General features: G+C 36.5%; 1 protein-coding gene across 1 annotated transcript in view; it reads right to left on the reverse strand.

The window, feature by feature from the left end:
- The window catches only part of ELMOD2 (ELMO domain containing 2), a 29211-nt gene extending 8950 nt beyond the window's left edge, over nt 1-20261 (reverse strand). Inside the window, exons 1-7 of the mRNA XM_032633486.1 lie at nt 20155-20261; nt 18876-19023; nt 16945-16973; nt 7670-7767; nt 5949-6078; nt 3403-3536; nt 89-157 (exon numbers count right to left, since the gene is read on the reverse strand). Of these exons, the coding sequence (XP_032489377.1) occupies nt 89-157; nt 3403-3536; nt 5949-6078; nt 7670-7767; nt 16945-16973; nt 18876-19017 (602 nt within the window). The 5' untranslated portion in view covers nt 19018-19023; nt 20155-20261. The remainder of the gene's footprint in view (nt 1-88; nt 158-3402; nt 3537-5948; nt 6079-7669; nt 7768-16944; nt 16974-18875; nt 19024-20154) is intronic.
- Between the last annotated feature and the right edge of the window lie 863 nt (nt 20262-21124).

The raw sequence follows: 21124 nt of genomic DNA on the forward strand, positions 1-21124 counted from the left end.
TTATTAACTAGAATAATCTAATTTTTAAAAATACCCGGAAATACTTTCAATTCAAGAGCTTATGGTTTCTTTAACATATCCAGCTTACCCTAACTTTGGATGATTTGAACGCAAAAGAATCTGATGAGCTTCACTGGTATAATTTTCACTGAAATACCTGAAAAAGTTTAAGAAAAATAATGAAATTAACACATCATGCAAATTGAAGATATCCAGAAGCAATTTTAAAAGCTACTGTCAAAGTGACAGTCTTACTGCCAAAAGCATCCCAATCTCCATCTCAAGTCACTTCAGTGACTCCAAGATGCTTCTGAATCAAAACTTAATTCTGAGCTATCAGGCCTATCTAGTACAGGACATGGGCCCTTCGCTAGACTTTGAAGTATTTTGACAAATAAGTGATCTAACAAGAGACTTTTATCTATTTTAAAAGAAAATCTAGAGTTCTGATTATTTGTTTGTTCTAAATTTTCTATAAAGTAGTCACTGTGTACCTGTTAGGACACTTCCTTTCACCTGAGCTCATTCCTTCTGTTGCAACTTGAGTCTATATTGCTTAATGCCACTGTCAATGCAATCAGAAGAAAGTCAATAGCCTTCCTTTTGCACTAAAAAAAAACGCTCCTTGATCGGTGGTGTAACTAAAATACTGGCCACAAAACAGAAGTATTAGCAGGTACAACAGAGAAATATATAAAGGTTCATAAATACTGTTGGCTTGTACTAATGCAACCTCTTCGAGTTCTTAAAGACAGGGACCAAATCTATTCAAACTTTGGATCACCCCATAATGCACTGATACTCATACACATATGATGACTGGCTGGATGTTTATGTAAGGATAAGAAGTAGAAGAAAAAATGGATTTCCATGGTTTATTTAAATTTTAGAAGGCACAGTCATTGACATTTTCATAAAGCATAGAAATTTCTAACCAAATGTCCCTCTATTTTTCCTTCTGCAAGTTAATACTACAGACTTCCATTTTTCTTCATTGGCTCTAATTTTCAACCCATTTAAACAGGGATTGTTAACTTAGAAGTTCATGAATGAATGATCATTCATGAACGAAGGGGGATCCATGAATCACTTTAAATTATTCATACATTTTCTGTGTGTACATTTTCTGGGGAGAGAATATACAAAACTTCCATTTGATTCTCAAAGGGATCTGTAAATCCCCAAACAGAAAAAAGTCCTGTTTTAGTGCAATGCTTTCTTTACATGTTCTAATTTTCTACTTTATCTAGAGGCAGGCTCTAAAATGCCCTTAGTAGACTATATTTCTTTTTTTTTGCATGATACTTAATACAATTCAGTATTATATTAGTATTTCAATAATCAAGCTACTTTTAAAATATTCAATCTGTAACACAGAGAAACTTTTAATTTCCTTGCTGAACCTACCTAGGAAACCCCTATGTAAACAGTATCTAAGGAAAATAAGCATCTATGTAATAAGGAGACCTATTCCTTACAATAATCTGCACTGACTTACTTCCCTTCTTTCCTTCCTTCCTTCTCCTTTCTTCCTTCCTGCCTTCTCTCCCTTCCTACATATATTTTTGGCCTTAGCTTGTATATTTTACCTTTCTGCTTCTCTTTCCTCATTTATTCAGATTTTTCCAGTCTCTCTTCAATTCATGTTCTGTAAAATATCCTTTTTATTTTATACCTGCCTGAGCATTCATTTACCTAAAACATCGTTATCTATCAAACTACCAGCTGTCCTTCAAAGCAACAAAATATTTCAAGAGATTTGATGACAAAGGCCAAGAAATTTTAAAAATTCATTACATAAAGGTATTTGAACAGCTTGCCTGCTTCCTGACTGTATCTTTATTTTGATCCTGAACAGTTATAGCTCCATACACAGGACAACAAACATAATTAGAGAGAAATTAGAGCTAATTTTATGTTTTCAAGCATCTCTAGTACATCAATGGCAATCAAATAATTAATATATCTGAATCTTGGTCATTTTTCAAATTAGTAGATACTAGCTCTAAATAAGAGTAAAAATATCTGCAAATCATTTAAAGGTCTATCAGAACTCCTTACCACAGTCTTGAATCAAATTCTATTAAATTATTTAAATTTTAAGCTAAATTAAATTATCTTCTGGCAAATGCTGAAAAATCTTGATTTCTGAGGAAATGAACCAAAAGAAAGGTTACTCAGCAAAAGTTAAGAAAGGAAGCATCAGAAGAATGTGTGTGTCTAATTAAGTTTCAATTATCTGTGTAGTTTATAAGTACCAAGAAAAAAGATGGTCTTTAAATGCTAAAAACAAAAGATCCATGTGTTCTGAACAATAATGAATTTAAAAATATTTCATAATTTTTCCAAGTGAAAACAAACTGCATTTATTCTAATTAAATTCCCCAAATGGAAGTTTCTGTTTATCAAAGTGGAAAATTGGCAATCTCATTTTCTGTAATTATTATTATTATTCAGACAACGGTGTTTTACCTTTGAAAAGTAGATGCATGGAAAACTTTCATGCTCATACAATTTAGGTACTACAGAAAATGAAATACTTTTGTAACTGGAAAAAATTGTAGATATTGAAGCCCTACTGTTATCTTCTATTTTCCCCCCAAACAGCCTTATCCATATTGACCTAGATATCTTTTCTGAATATTAACATAAATTAGCTCAGTTTCAGGACTAATTTTTCACAGTAACAATTATCCAAACTTTCTTAATGGTTAGCATTCCCATTCTAGGCATTTTATAGTCTATAAATCACAATTCAAGGACAGACCCAAACACTAGACTATCTTCATTTGCATATTCATATTAATCTTCCAGTTTACTTTCTAAAATAGTTTTGGCTATCAATTCTGATTTTAGTTACATATTTTGAGATTTCATACGTGTGCCCAAGCATAAATATTAAAGAAGAAAAACAAGAGACAGTTCATATAGGCTCTGAAAAGTCAGGGATTTAAATTACTTGTCACAGATGGCAAAGAAGTGTTTAGAGGCTTTATCATTATCTTATCTGGTTAAACCTCCTAAAATGAAGTCAGAGAGCCAAGAGAGAACAGGCAAGAGGATAAAGAGAGTAAGAAGAGAGTACACACAGTTCCCTAAAAGGTATCAGAAAGGCGGTTAGGAAGAGAAAGAAAGAGGCAAGTATTGGGAAGTAAAGAAATCACACACATGCACGCGTGTGCACGCACACGCACACACACACACACACACACACACACACACACACGGTATACGGCTTATGTATTCATATTGTTGCCAGCGTATTAGTAAATACCTTTAGCACAGCAGTTATTAAAATTCAGAGATAGAATAAAACTAGATTGATTCTCACTAAAATTTAATAAGATTAGAGATTACATGTAATTTCATTTAGAGAATTAAAGAGAGTTTATTTTCACTTACACAAGATTGATTAATCCAAGTATTCCCATGCCTCTGAAGTCTGTTTTGGGATCATCACCCTGGAAACCAATGTCAGCCCACTGCTTGGAGATTCTAGCCTTCAATTTTTTCGTGGGCATTAGAAGATTCCAAAGCTGTACAAACATGCTTCCATATTACAAATAATAGTGATGCTCTTAATTTACCAAGACATTTTTCTTCTCATAGCTGATATACTGGTAAGTCGATTGCTTTTAATTAAACAACTTTTGTAGACAAATCATAGGCTCAACAAAGACTATATTTAGAGAACTTTTCAATTAGCCTAAATAATGTAGCATACTTATTCCAATTTAAAAGACATACAAAGAACAGTAGACTTTGAAAAGGTAACAAATACACAGAAATCGAAAACAATGAGATGTCTTTACTTACTAATACATATATACCAGAATTAGTAAACTGCTTCCTTGAGAAGAACACAGTGCCAGGCACTTGGTCCTTGCCTCAAACACTATATACTTAAGTAGGCTCTATTCTAATGGCGGGTGATTATCCTTAATCAGAAGGAAAATAAGTCTGAGATAGGGAGGGGATCGTGGAGAAATAACACTGATAGTATTAAAACCTATATGATCATTATTTTACAAATTTTCATAGTTTTAAAAGAAAAAGAATATGACTTGGTTGTAAGTAAATATATTCCTTAAGATTAAGGATTTAAGAATAGTTATCAAATATTGGATAGCAACAAACCAATTAGTGCAAAATAAAGTTTAAAAATGTATAATCAGTCATTTTCTAAATTCAACACCACAAGTCATCAGACAAAAGAGACTTACAAAAGTTGATAAGAAAGTTTGTGAGAATTTGCAAAACAGAAATACTTGCTTTTTTTTAAATTTTTCCCACTTCACTACCATTTCAGGCACTGCTGAGTAAAGGACTCCTAATGAAAGGAGTATCCTGTTACCTAGAATGAAATGTGAAGACTTTGTGACCTTACTGTAAGACAGGGTCAGCACTCTGGCCCTGAAGTGAATCCAATCATTAGACTGGGTTTTATCTGGTCCCTTCTCTCATTACTCACACATGCACCTGCTCACCTTAGCCTCTCTCCATGAGCTCAGCAAGGGTTGGATTATGCCAAGGATGAGGCCTCAGTGATGTGGTGAGAGACAAGGTAAGACCACTAAAACTCAAAATTCAGCATGCATAAATATCAAATTTCGGGGTTCCACCCCTGAAGATTCTGATTTCGTAGGCAAAGGTGGAACCTTGGATTCTCAATATTAAACACTGGTTAACTTTAGTGAAGGTGGCTCTTGGACTGTACTTAAAGAAACACAGATCTCCTTAGCCCCTTACCCTGCTGAGCATGTGTGAGGCTGGGTGATTCACTGCCAGCAACTGGCTCTTCACCTCTGAATGAGTTTCATGATGAATCACCAAGTTGAAAACTCCCTTGACTCAAATGCTAGGACTTGGGTCTTATCCCTTCTCTAAAGGGAAGGTATTGTGTAGAGAGGGTCTGAAGTTAAGGGAATAATGACGACGAGGAAGCTATAAAGAGGTCAACCCTTAGTGAGTGCCAGGCACTGTGCTAACACTTGAAACATAAAAATTCAACCCGCAGCAACAGTCTTTTGAGTAGTTTTATTATCCTCACTGACAAAATCAAGTTTTATTTTTAAAATTAGGTGAAGTGTATATTTATCTCCTCCTGAAAACAAGTTTTGTTGTTTTTAAACTTGTCTCTTACTGTTACTTGAATACTCTGTTTCTTTCCACTGCACTTTTAGTTTATAACAAACTCCTAACACCAGGTGCCATGTGCTATTTTCCCTAACTATAACCATTTAAAAATATAATTAGAATAGGTGAAGTGGATGGGCAGCTGATTCAGCTCTATTTCAGAATTGATCTTTCTAAAGCAAATGACTTCACCTCCTCTAGGCCTTAGAACTAACCTCATCCCTACAATAAAGGTACTAGATCAGATGATCTGGAAAGCTTACTCCAGGCCTGATATTCTGGAACTTCAGCATCTCATTGGCCTCATGCATTTTTACTTCAGAAATAAGAAATAGGAAGGTCCTAAGTAAATTTCTTTACTCTCTTAATTTTTAAATCTATTGTGGCAATATTTGGCACATTTCATAAATCCCAAAAGATCTGACATAATAATCTGAAAAGGGACATCTATGTTCATAATTCAAGAGTAAGCTGAAAAAATGCCTAATTTATGTGAGGATTTATATAAAAAGTAGGAAAAAATCTGAAGCTTGTGGACTCATACTTCTCAGTTGAAAAGATCTCCCTTTATAAGTTTATAATTTATTTCAGAATTAAAAGCATTAAAATAAAATTTGAATCTATTTCATTGATGCCTATCAGGAAATTATAAAAATAGTTAACTAAAAATCTTTCACCAATATAATAAAATTCTCTGAGAGGCAAAGAAATCAGATGGCTGTGTAAGCCTCCAGATTCTCCACACAGGCCTTACTGGCTCAAGCCTGATTTATTTTCCAGTGTAACTCCAAATACAGAACACCAAAACTTACCTTGAGAAGCAGCTTTTCATGTTGCAGGTTATCAGAATCATATGGTTTTTTTCTCACACTTTCTACATCCAAGTAGAGCTGTTTATAACCAGATATCTGTAGTAAGCATGCCTTCATACAGATTTTAAAACTGAAAATGATAAAAGTTATTATTTTTAAAAAATCGTACCTTATCACAGTAAAGTAATGCCTTCCATAGCTTGTGGTTCATATGTCTATTTAGAAAGCATTCCCTAGCTTTTGATTTAATACAAGAAGCATCAAGAGCCTCTGTAAACACAAAACATTATACAAAGTATCATGCAAGATGTGATAGAACAGGGCCTACAAAGAGGGCAAGACAGGTAGGAAAGGCAAACTTCCAAAACTGTAAACTTTGTAAATCCTTGATTCGTTCACTTCTTTCCATGTTTTCTCTGGGCAATCTCATGTGTTCCCCAATCTTTACTGTGAGACACTACCAGCAGACCTAATTTTCTAAGGGTACAGCAACACACAAGGCCGTGACAGGTTCTCCCCGTGCTTCCAAACACAACAGCTCATCCTCCCTGAAGAAGTATGCTCTTTCTCAACTCTAAATCCATTAGTGGAATCACTAAGCACTAGTTCCCCAAGCTAGAACGCTCCAAGTTCTGACCTTCCTCTCCATCAATAATACATCAAAAGGTCCCTGAGCCCTTATCCTTTCTAGCTCTGAAATGTCCCTCAAAGCCCTCATCATATATATCCATTTACCCCGGTGTATTTATGGCGTCATCATCTCTTGCCTGAATGACTCAGTTTCCTGACTGTTCTGTCTTTATTCCTTCTACCAGCCTCCCACTTCTTCAAGTTTACCCTTCATCTTCCTAAAATACGTATCTGATAATGTAGCTTGTTTGCTTAAAAAAAAAAAAATCAGAGGACAATATCTAAATCTCTCAGTGTGGCATGCGAGCCTCCTTGCAATATATCTCTGATCTTACACTCCACTCACTTCTCCAACCTCTGCTCTGCGCCTATTCAACGCTCCAGCTACAGAGGACTGCCTGTCATTCCCAGATACTCAAGGACTCTGTGTCTTGTTGGCACCTTCCTCTGCATGGAATGTCCTCCCCTACCCATTCAACAAGGTCCAGCTCAAACGTTACCTCGTCTGTGGACTTATCGTCACAGTTCTCTCCTGTACCCTCCCCTGCTTCATCCCAAATAAATTACTCCTTCCTCAATATTTACAAAGAAAATACCAAATGAAGAAAAGCTTGCTAAATATTTACTATCTCAATATACTTGTGCTGGGAAGACAGAAATGTATAAGTCAAGTCCTCTTATGGAACTCAGAATTTATTTGGGGAAGAACAAGAGCAAACCAATGACTACAGTACAATGGGTTAAATGTATGATAGAGGACCTTCCTGGAGGAGGACAGAAGAACTGAATTTTGAAGAACAAGAAGGACACAGGAGTCATTATTTAAATTTGGGAAAGTAATGGTAAGTTACCTTAGAGAAGGCAGATGATAAACTGGCAATAGTACTGGACTGGGAACCCAGAGATATAGGTTTTAGTCCTGCTTCCATCACTCACCTCTCTGGACCTCACTTCCTCATCTAGTGAAGTGAAAGGGTTGAATTAGATGATCTCCACAAACCCTTCAGCTCTAACGTTTCACAACTGTGTGAGATCTCCAGCCTCACAGCATGTAAGCATACGATAAATGAGAACACCGTAAAAACACATACCTGGCATCCTTCTCGGGGTTAATATTCTTTTCCTTCATTATGTCTACTACACATCTGTCCACTTCACTCTGAACAACAAGTGTCGCTTTCTGTAAGACCTATTTGTGTGAAACAAAGCTGAATGAGAAAAATCCCCTATGGCTGAAAAAGAACAGTATGTTTTGAGGTATTTAGTCAGCTTCATAATGCGTGTATTAAGATGCAAAACCAAATGAAACCGAATTTGTTTCAAATTTTCAGTAGGGCTAAAATCATACATACATAAAATAGAAGAAAAGCAGCATGATGTATTAGATGACGTCTTCCTTAACTGAGAATCAAGAGATTCTAAGCCAATGAGTTCTTAGCAAATAAGCTCCCACCATAGTATGCTTATGAAGCAAATACTTTTTATAAAATTCTAAAATTACATAATAAAAATATATGTACAAAAATTTTAATGCAGAAGGAAAAAAGTTTAAATTTTAAATGCAGATGAGCAAAAAGAAGAAAAGTCAAATAATCTTGTCAATCCTACCACCAGAGATAGCCACTGGTAACAGATTAGCAGATATCCTTCCAGTCTTTTTTCTATGCATATAAAACAGATTTCTTAAATAATATGTCTTATAAATGTCCACTGGATCCTTCCTCTCAAGAAATAAGCAAGTTCGGGCCTTCTTTATCCTTAGAAGGTTTCTTTAACTCTTATCCCTCTTTAATTGCTTTAGCATCCTACTATCAAAATTCCATCTGATACTCCTTATACTCCAGACAAAATAATCTAATCATACTTGGAGTTATGCTTCTGCATATCCTGGGCCTTTCTTCTGGATTGATCCTTTTTCCCAATCTCTAGACATATCAATTCTTCCCATTGCTAAGCTAGCTCACATACCGATCCAGGAAGTCTTCCCTGATTCTATTCAAGTGGAAGTAACCTCTCCTCTCTTGGAATCCGCATAATAATGTACCTGTAACCTTTCTATGACTCTTATCACTTTCTATAGTATAGTTATTTTTATATATTAAGTGGAAAATTCTCTGAGGACAGAGACTGTATCTAACTCATTTTTTCATATCCTGTATAGAAGAGATAACAGACATATAATTATCGAACGGAGATATTTGACAGATGAAAACCTTAAGAAAGGCAACTGTTTCAGTAAAAGTCATGTACAGCTATTCCATTACTATTCTTTAAATTGAGGTTAATTTAAATACAATGAAAGGAATGGATGTTACATATTCAGTTTGACCAGTTTTGACAAATGCATATACCCAAATAATCCACATCCCTACCAAAATATAGAATATTTCCATCACTGCAGAAAGTGCCCTCATGCCCCTTCCCAATCAATCCCTCCCCCAACAAGCACCCACTGTTCTGCTTTCTATCACCATAACTTTGTGGTGTGCACATAAATGGAATCATAAGGTATGTACTCTTCTGTCTGCCTCTTTTGCTCAGTAACGTCTCTAGAATTCATCCACGTTCTTGCTTCCGTCAGTAACTTGTTCCTTCCAATTGTTGAGCAGTATTCCATTGTATGAATACACCTCAATTGCTTACTCATTCTCCCGGTGATGGGTATTTGCATTGCTTCCAATTTTAGACTACTATGAATAATATTTTTTATCTTTGTGAAGTGACTATTAGAGGCTCTTGTCCTTTTAAAAATTGTGTTGTCTTTTTATTACTGAGCTCTAAAAGTTCTTTACGAGATATAAGTCCCTAATCAAATATATGTGCTGCAAATATTTTGTCTTGTCAATTCATTTCTTAAAGGTGTCTCTGATAAGTAGTTTTTATTTTGATGCAGTCTAATTTTTCTATTTAAATGGTAACGCTGTGTCCTCTCTAAAAGACATTTTTGCTTAACCCATGGTAGAAGATGTATATTCTCCTATGCTTTCTTTTTTTTTTTTTTTTTTTATCCCGGTACGCGGGCCTCTCACTGTTGTGGCCTCTCCCGGTGCGGAGCACAGGCTTCGGAAGCGCAGGCTCAGCGGCCTAGCCACTCCGCGGCATGTGGGATCTTCCCAGACCAGAGCATGAACCCGTGTCCCCCTGCATCGGCAGGCGGACTCTCAACCACTGCGCCAGCAGGGAAGCCCTCTCCTATGCTTTCTTTGAGAAGCCTTAACGTTTTGGTTTAAACATAGCTCTAAAGTCCATATCAAATTAATTTTCACATGTAGAGGGAGATAGGAGCCTCCCCTCCCCCAATTTGGATATCCAGTTGTTCCAGCACTATTTATTGGTTTTCCAATACTTTCCTGTCCTCACTGAATTGCTTTAGCATCCTTGTTAAAAAATTATGTATGGTCTATTTCTGTTCTCTCATCTGTTATATTTATCTATTTGCCTAGAAAGTCTTTAAGTCAGTATAAATCTTCTAACTTGGTTCTTTTAGAAGATTATCTGGGCCATACTAGTTTCCTTAAAATTCTGTATAAACTTTAAATGAGCTTGCCACTCTTCACAAAAAGCTTGCTGAGGGCTTCCCTGGTGGCGCAGTGGTTGGGAGTCCGCCTGCTGATGCAGGGGACGCGGGTTCGTGCCCAGTCTGGGAAGATCCCACGTGCCGCGGAGTGGCTGGGCCTGTGAGCCATGGCCGCTGAGCCTGCCCGTCTGGAGCCTGTGCTCCGCAACGGAAGAGGCCACAACAGTGAGAGGCCCACATACCACAACAAAAAAAAAAAAAAAAAAAGCTTGCTGGGATTTTGATTGGAATTGCATTGAATCCATAGGTCGGTTTGGGGATCAGCATCTTAAGAATACCGACTCTTCCAATTGATGAACACAGTATATCTTTCCATTTTAAGTTTTCTCAGGAAAAGGAGTCATAACGCGGACATCTTGCATAGCTTTCGTTATATTTATCCCTGAGTATTTTACGTTTCTGGATGCTACTGTAAGTGGAACTGTTTTTTTGTTTTCAGTTTTTTGTTTTCTAAAAGTTTGCTCTTAACATATGGGGACATACTGTGTCCTACGACATTGCTAAATTCATTTATCAATAATGCTGGTTAATTTTATAGATTTCTTAGGATTTTCTATACTCACAAACTATGTCATCTGTTAATAAAGACAGTTTCTTTTCAATCATTATGTCTTAGATTTCTTTTCCTTCCCTTACTACACTGCCTAGGACCTTTAGCACAATGCCAAATAAAAGGAGAGTAAACATCCTTGCCTTGTTCCCAACTGAGTGTGGAGAGCATTCAATAATTCAGTGTTGTATACCTATCATGCTAGCTGCAGGGTTTTCATAGATGGCCTTTAATAGGAGGAGGAAGTTCCTTTTACTCCTAGTTAGTTGAGTGTTTCTGACCATGAATGGGTATTGAGCTCTGCCAAAACAGTTTTACAGTATCTACTCAAATGATCTTCTTTTTCTAATTTAACTTTGTTAATGTGGTAAGTTACATTCATTGATTTTGAAAATGTAGTCATGACATATTATTCTTTTTATATATTACTGGGATCAATTTGCTAATGAAGAATTTTTCTATCTATATTCAGGAAGGATATTGGTTTGTAATTTTCATTTATACAGTGTCCTTGTCTGGTTTTAATATCAGGATTATACTGGCCTCATAAAATGTTTCTTTCTACTCGATTTTCTAGGAGCTTATGTAATAGCAGTATTATTTTTTCTTCTTAAACGTTTGATAAGAGTTCACTAGTGAAGCTAATATTGGAAGATTTTTTGGTGCAAAATGTTTAAATTACAGATTCCATTTATTAGGTATACGGCTATTTCAATTGTTTTATTTCTTTGTGTTAGTTTTGCTAAACTGTGTTTTTCAAGCACTTTGTCTCTTTCATCTAAGCTATAGACTTCATTCGCATCAAGTTGTCCATAGCACCTCCTTATACTTTAGTGACTACAGGCTGTGGTGATTGCCCCCTCTATCATTCTGTATGGCAAATTTGGGCTTTCTCTCTTTCTTGATCAGTGTTCCTAGAGGGCTATTAACATTACTAATTTTTTCAAAGAATCAACTTTTGAGCTTGGTGGTATTTCCTATTTTTATCTGTTTACTATTTTGTTAATTGTTTCTTATTTTCATTATATCCTTTCTTTTATTTATTTTGGGTTTAATTTTCTCTCTTCTAGTTTCTTAAGGTATAAGCATAGCTCACTGATTTCAGGCCTTTAAAAACTGCTTTGGGTGTACTCCACAAATTGATATGTTGTGTTTTCATTACCATTCACTTCAATTCTCTTTCTAAATTTTCCTTGTGAGTACTTCTGTGATCCATGGGTTACTCAGATTCTTAATTTCCAGATATTTGGGGATTTTCTAGATGTTATATTTTTCTTATTTCTTTTTTTTAAAAATTAATTTATTTTATTAATTTATTTTTTTGGCTGCTTTGGGTCTTCGTTGCTGCGCGCGGGCTTTCTCTAGTTGTGGCACGTGGGGGCTACTCTTCGTTGTGGTGCATGGGCTTCTCATTGCAGTGGCTTCTCTTGTTGCAGAGCACAGACTCTAGGCACGTGGGCTCCAGTAGTTGTGGCAAGTGGGCACAGTAGTTGTGGCTAGCGGGCTCTAGAGCACAGGCTCAGTAATTGTGGCACACGGGCTTAGCTGCTCCGTGGCATGTGAGATCTTCCCAGACCAGAGACTGAACCTGTGTCCCCTGCATTGGCAGTTGGATTCTTAACCACTGCACCACCAGGGAAGTCCTCTTATTTCTAACTTAATGCTGTTGGAGACAGAAAACATACTCTGTATGCATTCAGCCCTCTGAAACTTACTGAGACTTAAAAGACCCAGTATATATCTATATGACTGTTCCATGTGTACTTGGGAATATGTATTTTGCATTTGTTGGGTGTAGCACTCTATAAATGTCAATTAGGTCAAGATGGTTAATCGTATTGTTCAAATTGTATAGAGCCTTCCGATTTTTTTTTTCTTGTTGTACTATCGTTATTGAGAGAATTGCAGTAAAGTTTCCAGCTGCAATTGTGGGTTCATATATTTCTCCGTCTAGCTGTGTCTATTTTGGCTTCAAGTATTTGGCAGCTTTGTTAATAAGTGTATACACATTTAATACTGTTATGTTTTCTTGATAAATTAGCCATTTTATCATTACCAAAAAAAAAAAAAGATTTAGTCTCCAATAATATTCCAGGTTTATATTTTCTAAAAGAAAGCCACAAAAGCTTTTTTATGCTTATTGTTTGCACGGTATACGCTTTTACTTTCTATTTGTTTGTGACTTTATGTTTCGAGTATGCTTCTTGAAATAACATTCAGTTAGTTGGGTCTTGCTTTTTTATCCATCTGTCAATCTCTGTCTTATTCTCTAAACTTTTGGTAGATCTTTGGTTCCTAATCAAAAACAAAATAACAGCTGGATAGAGGAGAAATATAACCCATTACATTTTCTAAGTTCTCATGTATCCCAACATTGTCTAAGTTCTCATGGAGCTCATGAAGGTATATTCAATACTGGAATATACAGGACTTAAAGAATTTCTTAGGTCAGCAATTCTAAAACTTTCTCTTTTAACCTAAAACTACATAAGTATACAAAGACCCTTTTCCCCATGATGTTTACTTTAGAGCTAAAGAAAAAGTAGGTGATAATAAACAACAAGAAAGCAACATATACAAATCACTTATATGTTTTGTAAGAAAATAATATATGCTTATGCATATGATTTTATTACAAAATAACATTCAATAAACATAAAAGTAATCTAGTCTTTTTTTATTATACCTACCTTGATGGTAAGTTATAAATTATATGACTAGCCAAATTATATTTATAGCCAACAAACATCAACAATGAGTTTCACCATGCAAGTAAATCTGGGGAAATTATATATACATTTGTGTTAGTGTAACCACAGAGTGTGAATGTTTCATTTTTGAACCACAATGCCTATGTGGTTATATACTTAAAGTCTAATTTTGGAAAATTAGAGACCAAAAAATATGCAAATGTGCATTACTATACCATCAATGCACAGACAAGTAAACTGATGCTATAAAACTAATTTATCATTCAATAGCTAGAATGTTATCATTACTATTTAAGAGCTAAGACAGCAGCTCTAACCAAACAACAGCCAATCAAAAACATGACTAGACTGACAAAGTGTTCTTTCCCTAAATTTCAAAATTTTCAAATACCCATATATGCATAAGTACAGTGGAGCTCTGCAACATTACCATACATTGAATAGCAGCCAGACCTCTTAGCAGAATACTGAACTAGACTCCTCAAGTTCTAAAAAGGTTTTCATTTTCATTTATAAATCCCAAAGTTTTAGTAATCCTTAATATATAATTGATAAGTGGTTGGTCCTAATGTAAAATACAAGCAAACAAGACTCAATTTTTAACAATCAAGGAAAGAATTTCCACTACAGAACAATTCACAACCCAATAGGACCACACTATCACTGCTTCAGGGAACTGGCCTTAATAGATTAAAATCACTTTTATTCACAGCAATCATTGGTTAATGTTAAGTATTTAAATAACTAAGTTTTCATGCATATTTTAAACTTCTAAAAATTTTGTAGTGTATGTTGGTTTAATCCCATCATCACTAACATAATATTAGTGATACCTATCAGGTACTGGGTATTCTCTTAGGCTGCTTTCATTATAATAATATTTCTAATCCTGAAACAACCATGTGGATATTAATACCTCCTTTGACAATGAGAAAATGAGTAACTTGCACAAACAACTAGAAAGTGGTACAATCAGAATCTGAACTCAGATTTTTTTCATAGGAATATAAAAGTAGAGCGGGTTAATAGAAATATCACAAAATCAGAATTCAATTTTACTCTACAAAGTAAATGAAATATACAAATGAGACACAATACACACCATAAATTGTATATTTAAACCGATGTGACTTCCTCCATTAGCTTATTGACAAGTTTACCTTAGATTTAAAACAGCAAGAAAGCAAAGCTCCTGTGATTTAATTCCGTAAGTATTTAACTACCCATTTGTTGACTATTCCTTTTTAGTATGCCCTCCAAAACACAATTAGCAATTTATATTTTTAGATAATAAATTCATAAGAATACATTTTTTTTTTTTTTTTTTTTTTTTTGCCGTACGCTGGCCTCTCACTGCCGTGGCCTCTCCCGTTGTGGAGCACAGGCTCCGGACGCACAGGCCCAGCGGCCATGGCTCACGGGCCCAGCAGCTCCGCGGCATGTGAGATCCTCCCAGCCAGGGGCACGAACCCGCCTCCCCTGCATCGGCAGGCGGACTCTCAACCACTGTGCCACCAGGGAAGCCCAAGAATACAATTTTAATGTTTACTTTTCAAGTGAACTTTAATTGCCAGTAAATGAGATAAAAGATAATGAACATTTTATTTTCTTTAACTTGTAACCACTACCTTAAAGCCTCCAAACACTTCAGCCCACACTTACCTCTTCCGTCTCTAAATGCCTGATTTTAATTACATTAGATTTCAGTCTTTTTTTTTTTTTTTTTATATACCAAAGACCCTGGTGGAATGTTGAACATACGGCAATCATTCAAATCTTCGCTCAAGGATTTGATCAAGGCACTAGAGTTCTTAAAAATATCATCTTGTGTGCAGTCTCACTTAAGTTTGGGGTAATTTTACCACATATAAAATCCCATAAGTAAATTTTACGACCAAAAATGTCATTACAATCAATTTTGGTAATGATGGTTACACAGACAGATGTGAAAGTGAGTTCCCAGTTCCAGAAACCCTCCAGAGTTTCATCTACAATTTATGATACTGTGTGAAATTGCATCCGAAGTTTCAATTAATGGAACTACACGGGTGGATAGGTATAAACAAATTTTTAGAATGAGCAACTTGTTAACTTTCTAGATCCCTACAGTCTCACTTTTAAAAAAAAGAATAGTAATCACTTTATAGGATTCTAAACAAAGGGGTAGGACTCTAGACTCATGTATATGAGTTATTCCCAAATTGACCACTCATAAATAAAAGACTAACTAAATCAGTAAAGCCCCTATTTTATAGGTCACTCTCCAAAACTTAACAGATATGCTTGCAATATTCAGCAGTGTCCATTTTCTTTCCAGCATGAATCAGTAACTCATATTAATATCACTAGACAGTAGCAAATCAACAATTTTTGACCCTATATTCTCGATCCACATTGTACATCATGACCAAATACAAACATATATACGGATATCTAAAACAGAATTAGATGCACACACAGATAACTAAAATTAAATTTTCATGAAACCATATTTAACCTTACTATGACCGCTGTTTTCTAATTATTTTCTATTCCATTCCTTTTGTTGTTGTTTAATGCTGGCTGTGATCTACTATGGGATTTCAAACAATGGTCTACATGTTCCATACTCTAACTTTGCCACACCAAATAATCTATATACAGAGAAAAAATATTGCGAAACACTATAGGGAAGCATGTGGTAGACTGAATTATTGGTCCCTGTTTTTCACTCCTGTGTAATTGAATTATATACCCACATGCCTAACATGGCCTCATGGTGGGCATAATGTATTTTTCCACCCCTTGACTTGGGCTTGGCCATGTAACTTACTTTAGGGATATTAATGGACATGACACAAGAAAACTTAAAATATGTCTCTGTGGCTGGACGTTCAACGATTAACTGTGAGAAGAATATTTCCCAGGTACCTTTTCAACCTAGGTCCCACAATGAGACAACTACAACAGACCTGAACTTGGCACCAGCTTGAAGAAGAGCTTCCCCAGTTGACCCACAGACACATGAGCAAGAAATAAATAATGCATTTATTTATAATGCAATTATATAATAAACCTATGCCCTGAGATTTTATAAGTTTGTTACACAGCAGCAACTGACTAATAAACAGTATGAGGTATGACTTATTTTGGATCAAAAGGTACATGACCCAGGATTTTCTATAACTATCCACACCTATCTTAAGGACACAGTCTATTAGAAAGTTTTCCCCCTAAGACCCTGCTTTCCCAAAATCTAACAAGTTTTGAGGTAAAATAAACAAGCAAAACCTCAGAACAGAAAAAATTATTCAAATACCTTCTTTGTGCATGAGTAGTGCACACAAACACATACACACACAGAAAAAAAAGGTTTTAAAAAATAGAATATTTCTTCTAAGATGGGAAAATTTCACTCAATACTCTTTACAGCAAAGACTCTTCTAGTAGGACATTAAAAATAATTCACTCTAAAATTGAGACGTTCTTTTAAAGAAAAAGTATCTCCAAGTTAAGTTGTCTAGAATAATCACCTTGATATGATCCTACCTTATTCTTGGAGTATGTCAAGGAATTTTCTGAAATAAAAAAAAAAAGAATATTATTACTTAAATGCTGTTTGTGAATTACTCTGCAAACAAATAGTATAAACATCAAGCCAGTAATAAATTACTTTAATAGTTCCAGAAGATATAATTTCTACATGAATAACATAGCAAACATTAAAAAATTTTATCCTTACAGTATGATTCCAAAATTCTCAACCCAACACACATACCAGAGCCAAACAGGTAAGACCAACCTAATTTCCCCAGAATCATCTGTTTCTGTGCGGGCCCCCAAGTGTCTACTAACTGCTGCAAATTCATCCACGGCTACCTCAGAATAGCTTGGGTTCCAGAAACTCATCTTAAGAATACAGTGAGAGTGCTCTATCCTACCTTTTCATGTGTTAGCCTTATGAAGTAAGCGTTTACATTTGAAGAGCTAGCAAACAAAACATACAACAAAGGGGCAAAAAGGAAGACTTTAGATTATCTGGACAACCATTCTCTAACCAGACAAAAAGCAAAACAGCTTTTTCGTTCTTGCTTTCTGCTTCAAGAATCACAAGAACGTTTTTTACTGGTCTGTTTACAAATTTTTCTGGCAAATAGTAAACAGTCTCCTTTTCTCAGCAATTTGAAAAATTCAAGAAAAATGTTCTTGCTGCAAAATAAAGTCTTAAAATGTTCTTCTGCCATAATATAAAAAACCAATCAATACTACTAAGAGTTCTTATCAAGAGGTACTTTGCTCTTCTCAGAGCAGTCAAAAGGGCAAATCAAAAGAGCAGGCAATAATTTAAGTCAGCTACAAAGTTGTGAAAAATCTAGGGAGGTAATTAAACTTCAATCATCTAGCAGCCCTGAGGCTCACTCTCTCCTTACTCTGCCATTCTTCCCCTGTTATCTTGGCTACTAACACGCACTCCTCAAATCTTACAGCGGTGGATTTCTTAGTTGAAGCACACTTGTTCAACACAAAAGAGGCTGTGGTTAAGTCATGATTTTCCATCTGACACAGTGAACATGAACTGCAGCCCATCCCTGGTCTGCCTCACTCTGGCCAAAGAGAAATGACCTCGATCATATTTCTCACTCATCTGTGTTCTAATTTAAAGCCATATTTTCAAGTAAGTATTGAAAGCTGATCAATTTTAGAAGGTACTAGAGCAGCACTGTTCAACAGAAATATAATGCAAGCCCAAATGCGAACCACATGTGTACCTTAACGTTTTCTAGTAGCCATATTAGAGTAAAAGAAACAGATAAAAGTAATGTTAATATATTTTAACCCAATAGATCCAAAATATTATCATTTCAACATACAATGAATGTAAACAATTATGAATGAGATACCTTTACATTCACATAAAGCCTTTGAAATCCAGAGTATATTTTCTAGTTCTGCACATTTAATTCAGACTAATCATATTTCAAGTGTCCAATAGCCACATGTGGCTATTGGCTACAGTATGGGACAGTGCAGATTTTTAGTCTACTAATCTTTCCTAGGGATCACTAGATACCTGTTATTATTCTTTCATGAACTGCATAAGAGATTAAAAGATTGAAGGATGCTGAATATAAAAATGGATCTCCTTCACTGAAGTGAAAATTTCAAAGGGCTTACAGAAGTATAGAGATTTTTCTCTAGAAAGTAGGTTGCAACCATAATCTAAGGAAAACTGATGAACTTCAGGAGCCAGGGAAGATAATTCTTTGCACAGATGCAGAATTAAATAATAGTTTCTTTTTCTATAGAATCAGTTTTAGTGCTGGAAGGATTCAAAGTGAGATTTCAAAGATCATGAAACTGAGATTAAGTGACTTGATCGTGATACACAAGCGCTATTGTCACTATCAGTACTGAGAAAAATATTCATTCAGAGTTAAATTTTTATTCGTTTTTAATTATCCTTTTTCGAAAAACATTACCTATCCTGTGTGTCCTTTGTGCACCTACATAGGTATCAAAAATTCGCTGCAATTCACATTTTCCAGTCATCTGTCGTAAGAGCCATTTCATCCAAAATCGAAAGAAGTGCCCATAGAAGAACTCCCACAAAGAAATAAACATTTTTTCCTGGAGAAGGAAATATATGACAGGTTTAACGACCTTAAATTGGATTTAGAAAAAGAGAAAAAATTAGTGTATCCAACTCATCAAATCCCAAATTATATTAATAGATATAATGTTGTTCCATTGTGTCTATTTTGTAGTAGTGTTTGGGCATCTAAGAAAACAATGCCAGGTGTAATAAATACCATTTAGATTAATTAAATGATGCTGGCCAAATGGTTAATTTATCATTTTAAACAATTAACTGTAAAAATCAAACTACTTACTTAGATTCAAGCCCTCAGTTCACTATTTTATTTCTTATTCTTTGAGAACAGGGCTCAACAGTTCAACAACAAAAGGACCCCACCTAAAGCAACAATTAAATCAAATATACCGTATATCAGAATTGTTTGTGTAAAGAATAAGTCTTCTTAACCCCTGTGGATAATCCCAGTTACAGCTGTCCCACAGTCAGGCGATGGCAGCAAATAAAAACACTACATATGGCTTACAAATGAAGTACACAAACTGAACACGGAATAGATCACACCCTGGCTAATTGTTGATTTTCCATTCAACAGGTGAACGGCAGAAATACTAAGAAGGGTAATAGACTACATCCTCGATAAAACTGAATCTTTATGCCATAAGAAAAATCTTCGGCTCCTAAATGAAGCGGGGTCAGGGAAATGAAAGTCAGGAGTTACTTAAAAACAAAAATGCTCATCTCTTTCCTGCCTTAAACATTCCCGCAGACAGATCATCTCCCGAGGGACTGTCAAATTCGAGATCCCCGCAGGTTAGTGCAGAATCAGTGCACAGAGACTTGCTCAACTGTGATTTTAAAATGAATCCATCTGGTCCACGCTCATCAGGACAAAAGAAGCCGAACTGCAAAGCGGAGGGAACGCCTGCCTCACGGCGCCTGAGCTCCCCAGCCCTCTGGGAGCCGCTGCGCCGCCGAGCCCCCCTCCCGGAGCTTGGCCGAGCCCAGCTCGTGCCCTGCCCGCGAGTGGGAGGGAACCGCTCGCACAAAGCCCCGCCGGCCCGGCAGCCCCGCGGGACTTTCCGTAGGACACCGCGGGGCTCGCGCGCCTTCAGCGCAGCCGCACCCAAGCTGCACCGGGCGAGAGGAAAAGAAACAGCAGCCACCTCACGGGAACGGGAAGAACTAGGAGGAGCTGGAGCTGCCTCGGTTTCCCCGACTGCAAACTGCCGGCAACGGAAACGACGCTACTCGCGGTACGCTCCCTGCAAGCACCGCGACCCGGAAGTCGGGGAGCGAAGCGGCGGGAACGCCTTCCCCGGCACACGGCCCGGCCCCGCCCCGCCGCCCTCGCCGATTGGCCCGAGCTCCACCAATCGCTATCTCTGAAAGCATGTCGAGCTGGGCTGCCCCGCCGCGCGTGCTCGGATTCTAGGGACGCCCGACGGTTTCCCTGGCAACCACTACCTTGAGGCACGCCCCGCGCCAAAGATCGGTCTTCGGCAGAGCGGCTCCGTAGATTTTTCTCGCCTTAAATTTCGGGTCTTTTGCGCAAGCTGAAACGGTGTACTACTCCTAGATTCCAAGCACGGGAGAAGCGATGTGCTTTGCGTAACTTTCATACGGCCAAGGTAACAAAAGTGCTTTCACCTGCATTTAATCTTAATTCTGTGAAGTAATTAGTAACAGTCCCACTTATGGATGAGGAAACAGAATTTACGATGAATGACTTGCCCATGGCTACTACGTGGCAGATACGGAGAGCCCTGTACGTTGAGTAAAGAAGTTTAGACTTTGTCCTGTAATGATAAACATCTAATAGTACATGGAACATTTATTCCTTAGCTGTTTTTTTCTTGAAAAAGTAACTTATACACATGACTTTTTAAAAAAATCCAACCTCAAACAGTACATTCATTAATTCAAGTATCTGTTAATTGGCCGTTGATGCATCAGGCAGTGTTCTAAGAGGGAGTCATACATTAAATAAATGCAAATATTTAGTATGTCAAGTGGTACTAAAGGGGTATTAGGGAAGGGAGGGAGAGTTTCTACATACAGTGTAGACAGGGGAGTCTCCGTGTTAAGGTGACATTTGACCAGTGTTCAGAATGAAGTAAGGGAGTGAGAGTATCT

Source organism: Phocoena sinus, chromosome 5 (assembly GCF_008692025.1).
Source record: "Phocoena sinus isolate mPhoSin1 chromosome 5, mPhoSin1.pri, whole genome shotgun sequence".
In the NCBI taxonomy this organism is placed as follows: domain Eukaryota; kingdom Metazoa; phylum Chordata; class Mammalia; order Artiodactyla; family Phocoenidae; genus Phocoena; species Phocoena sinus.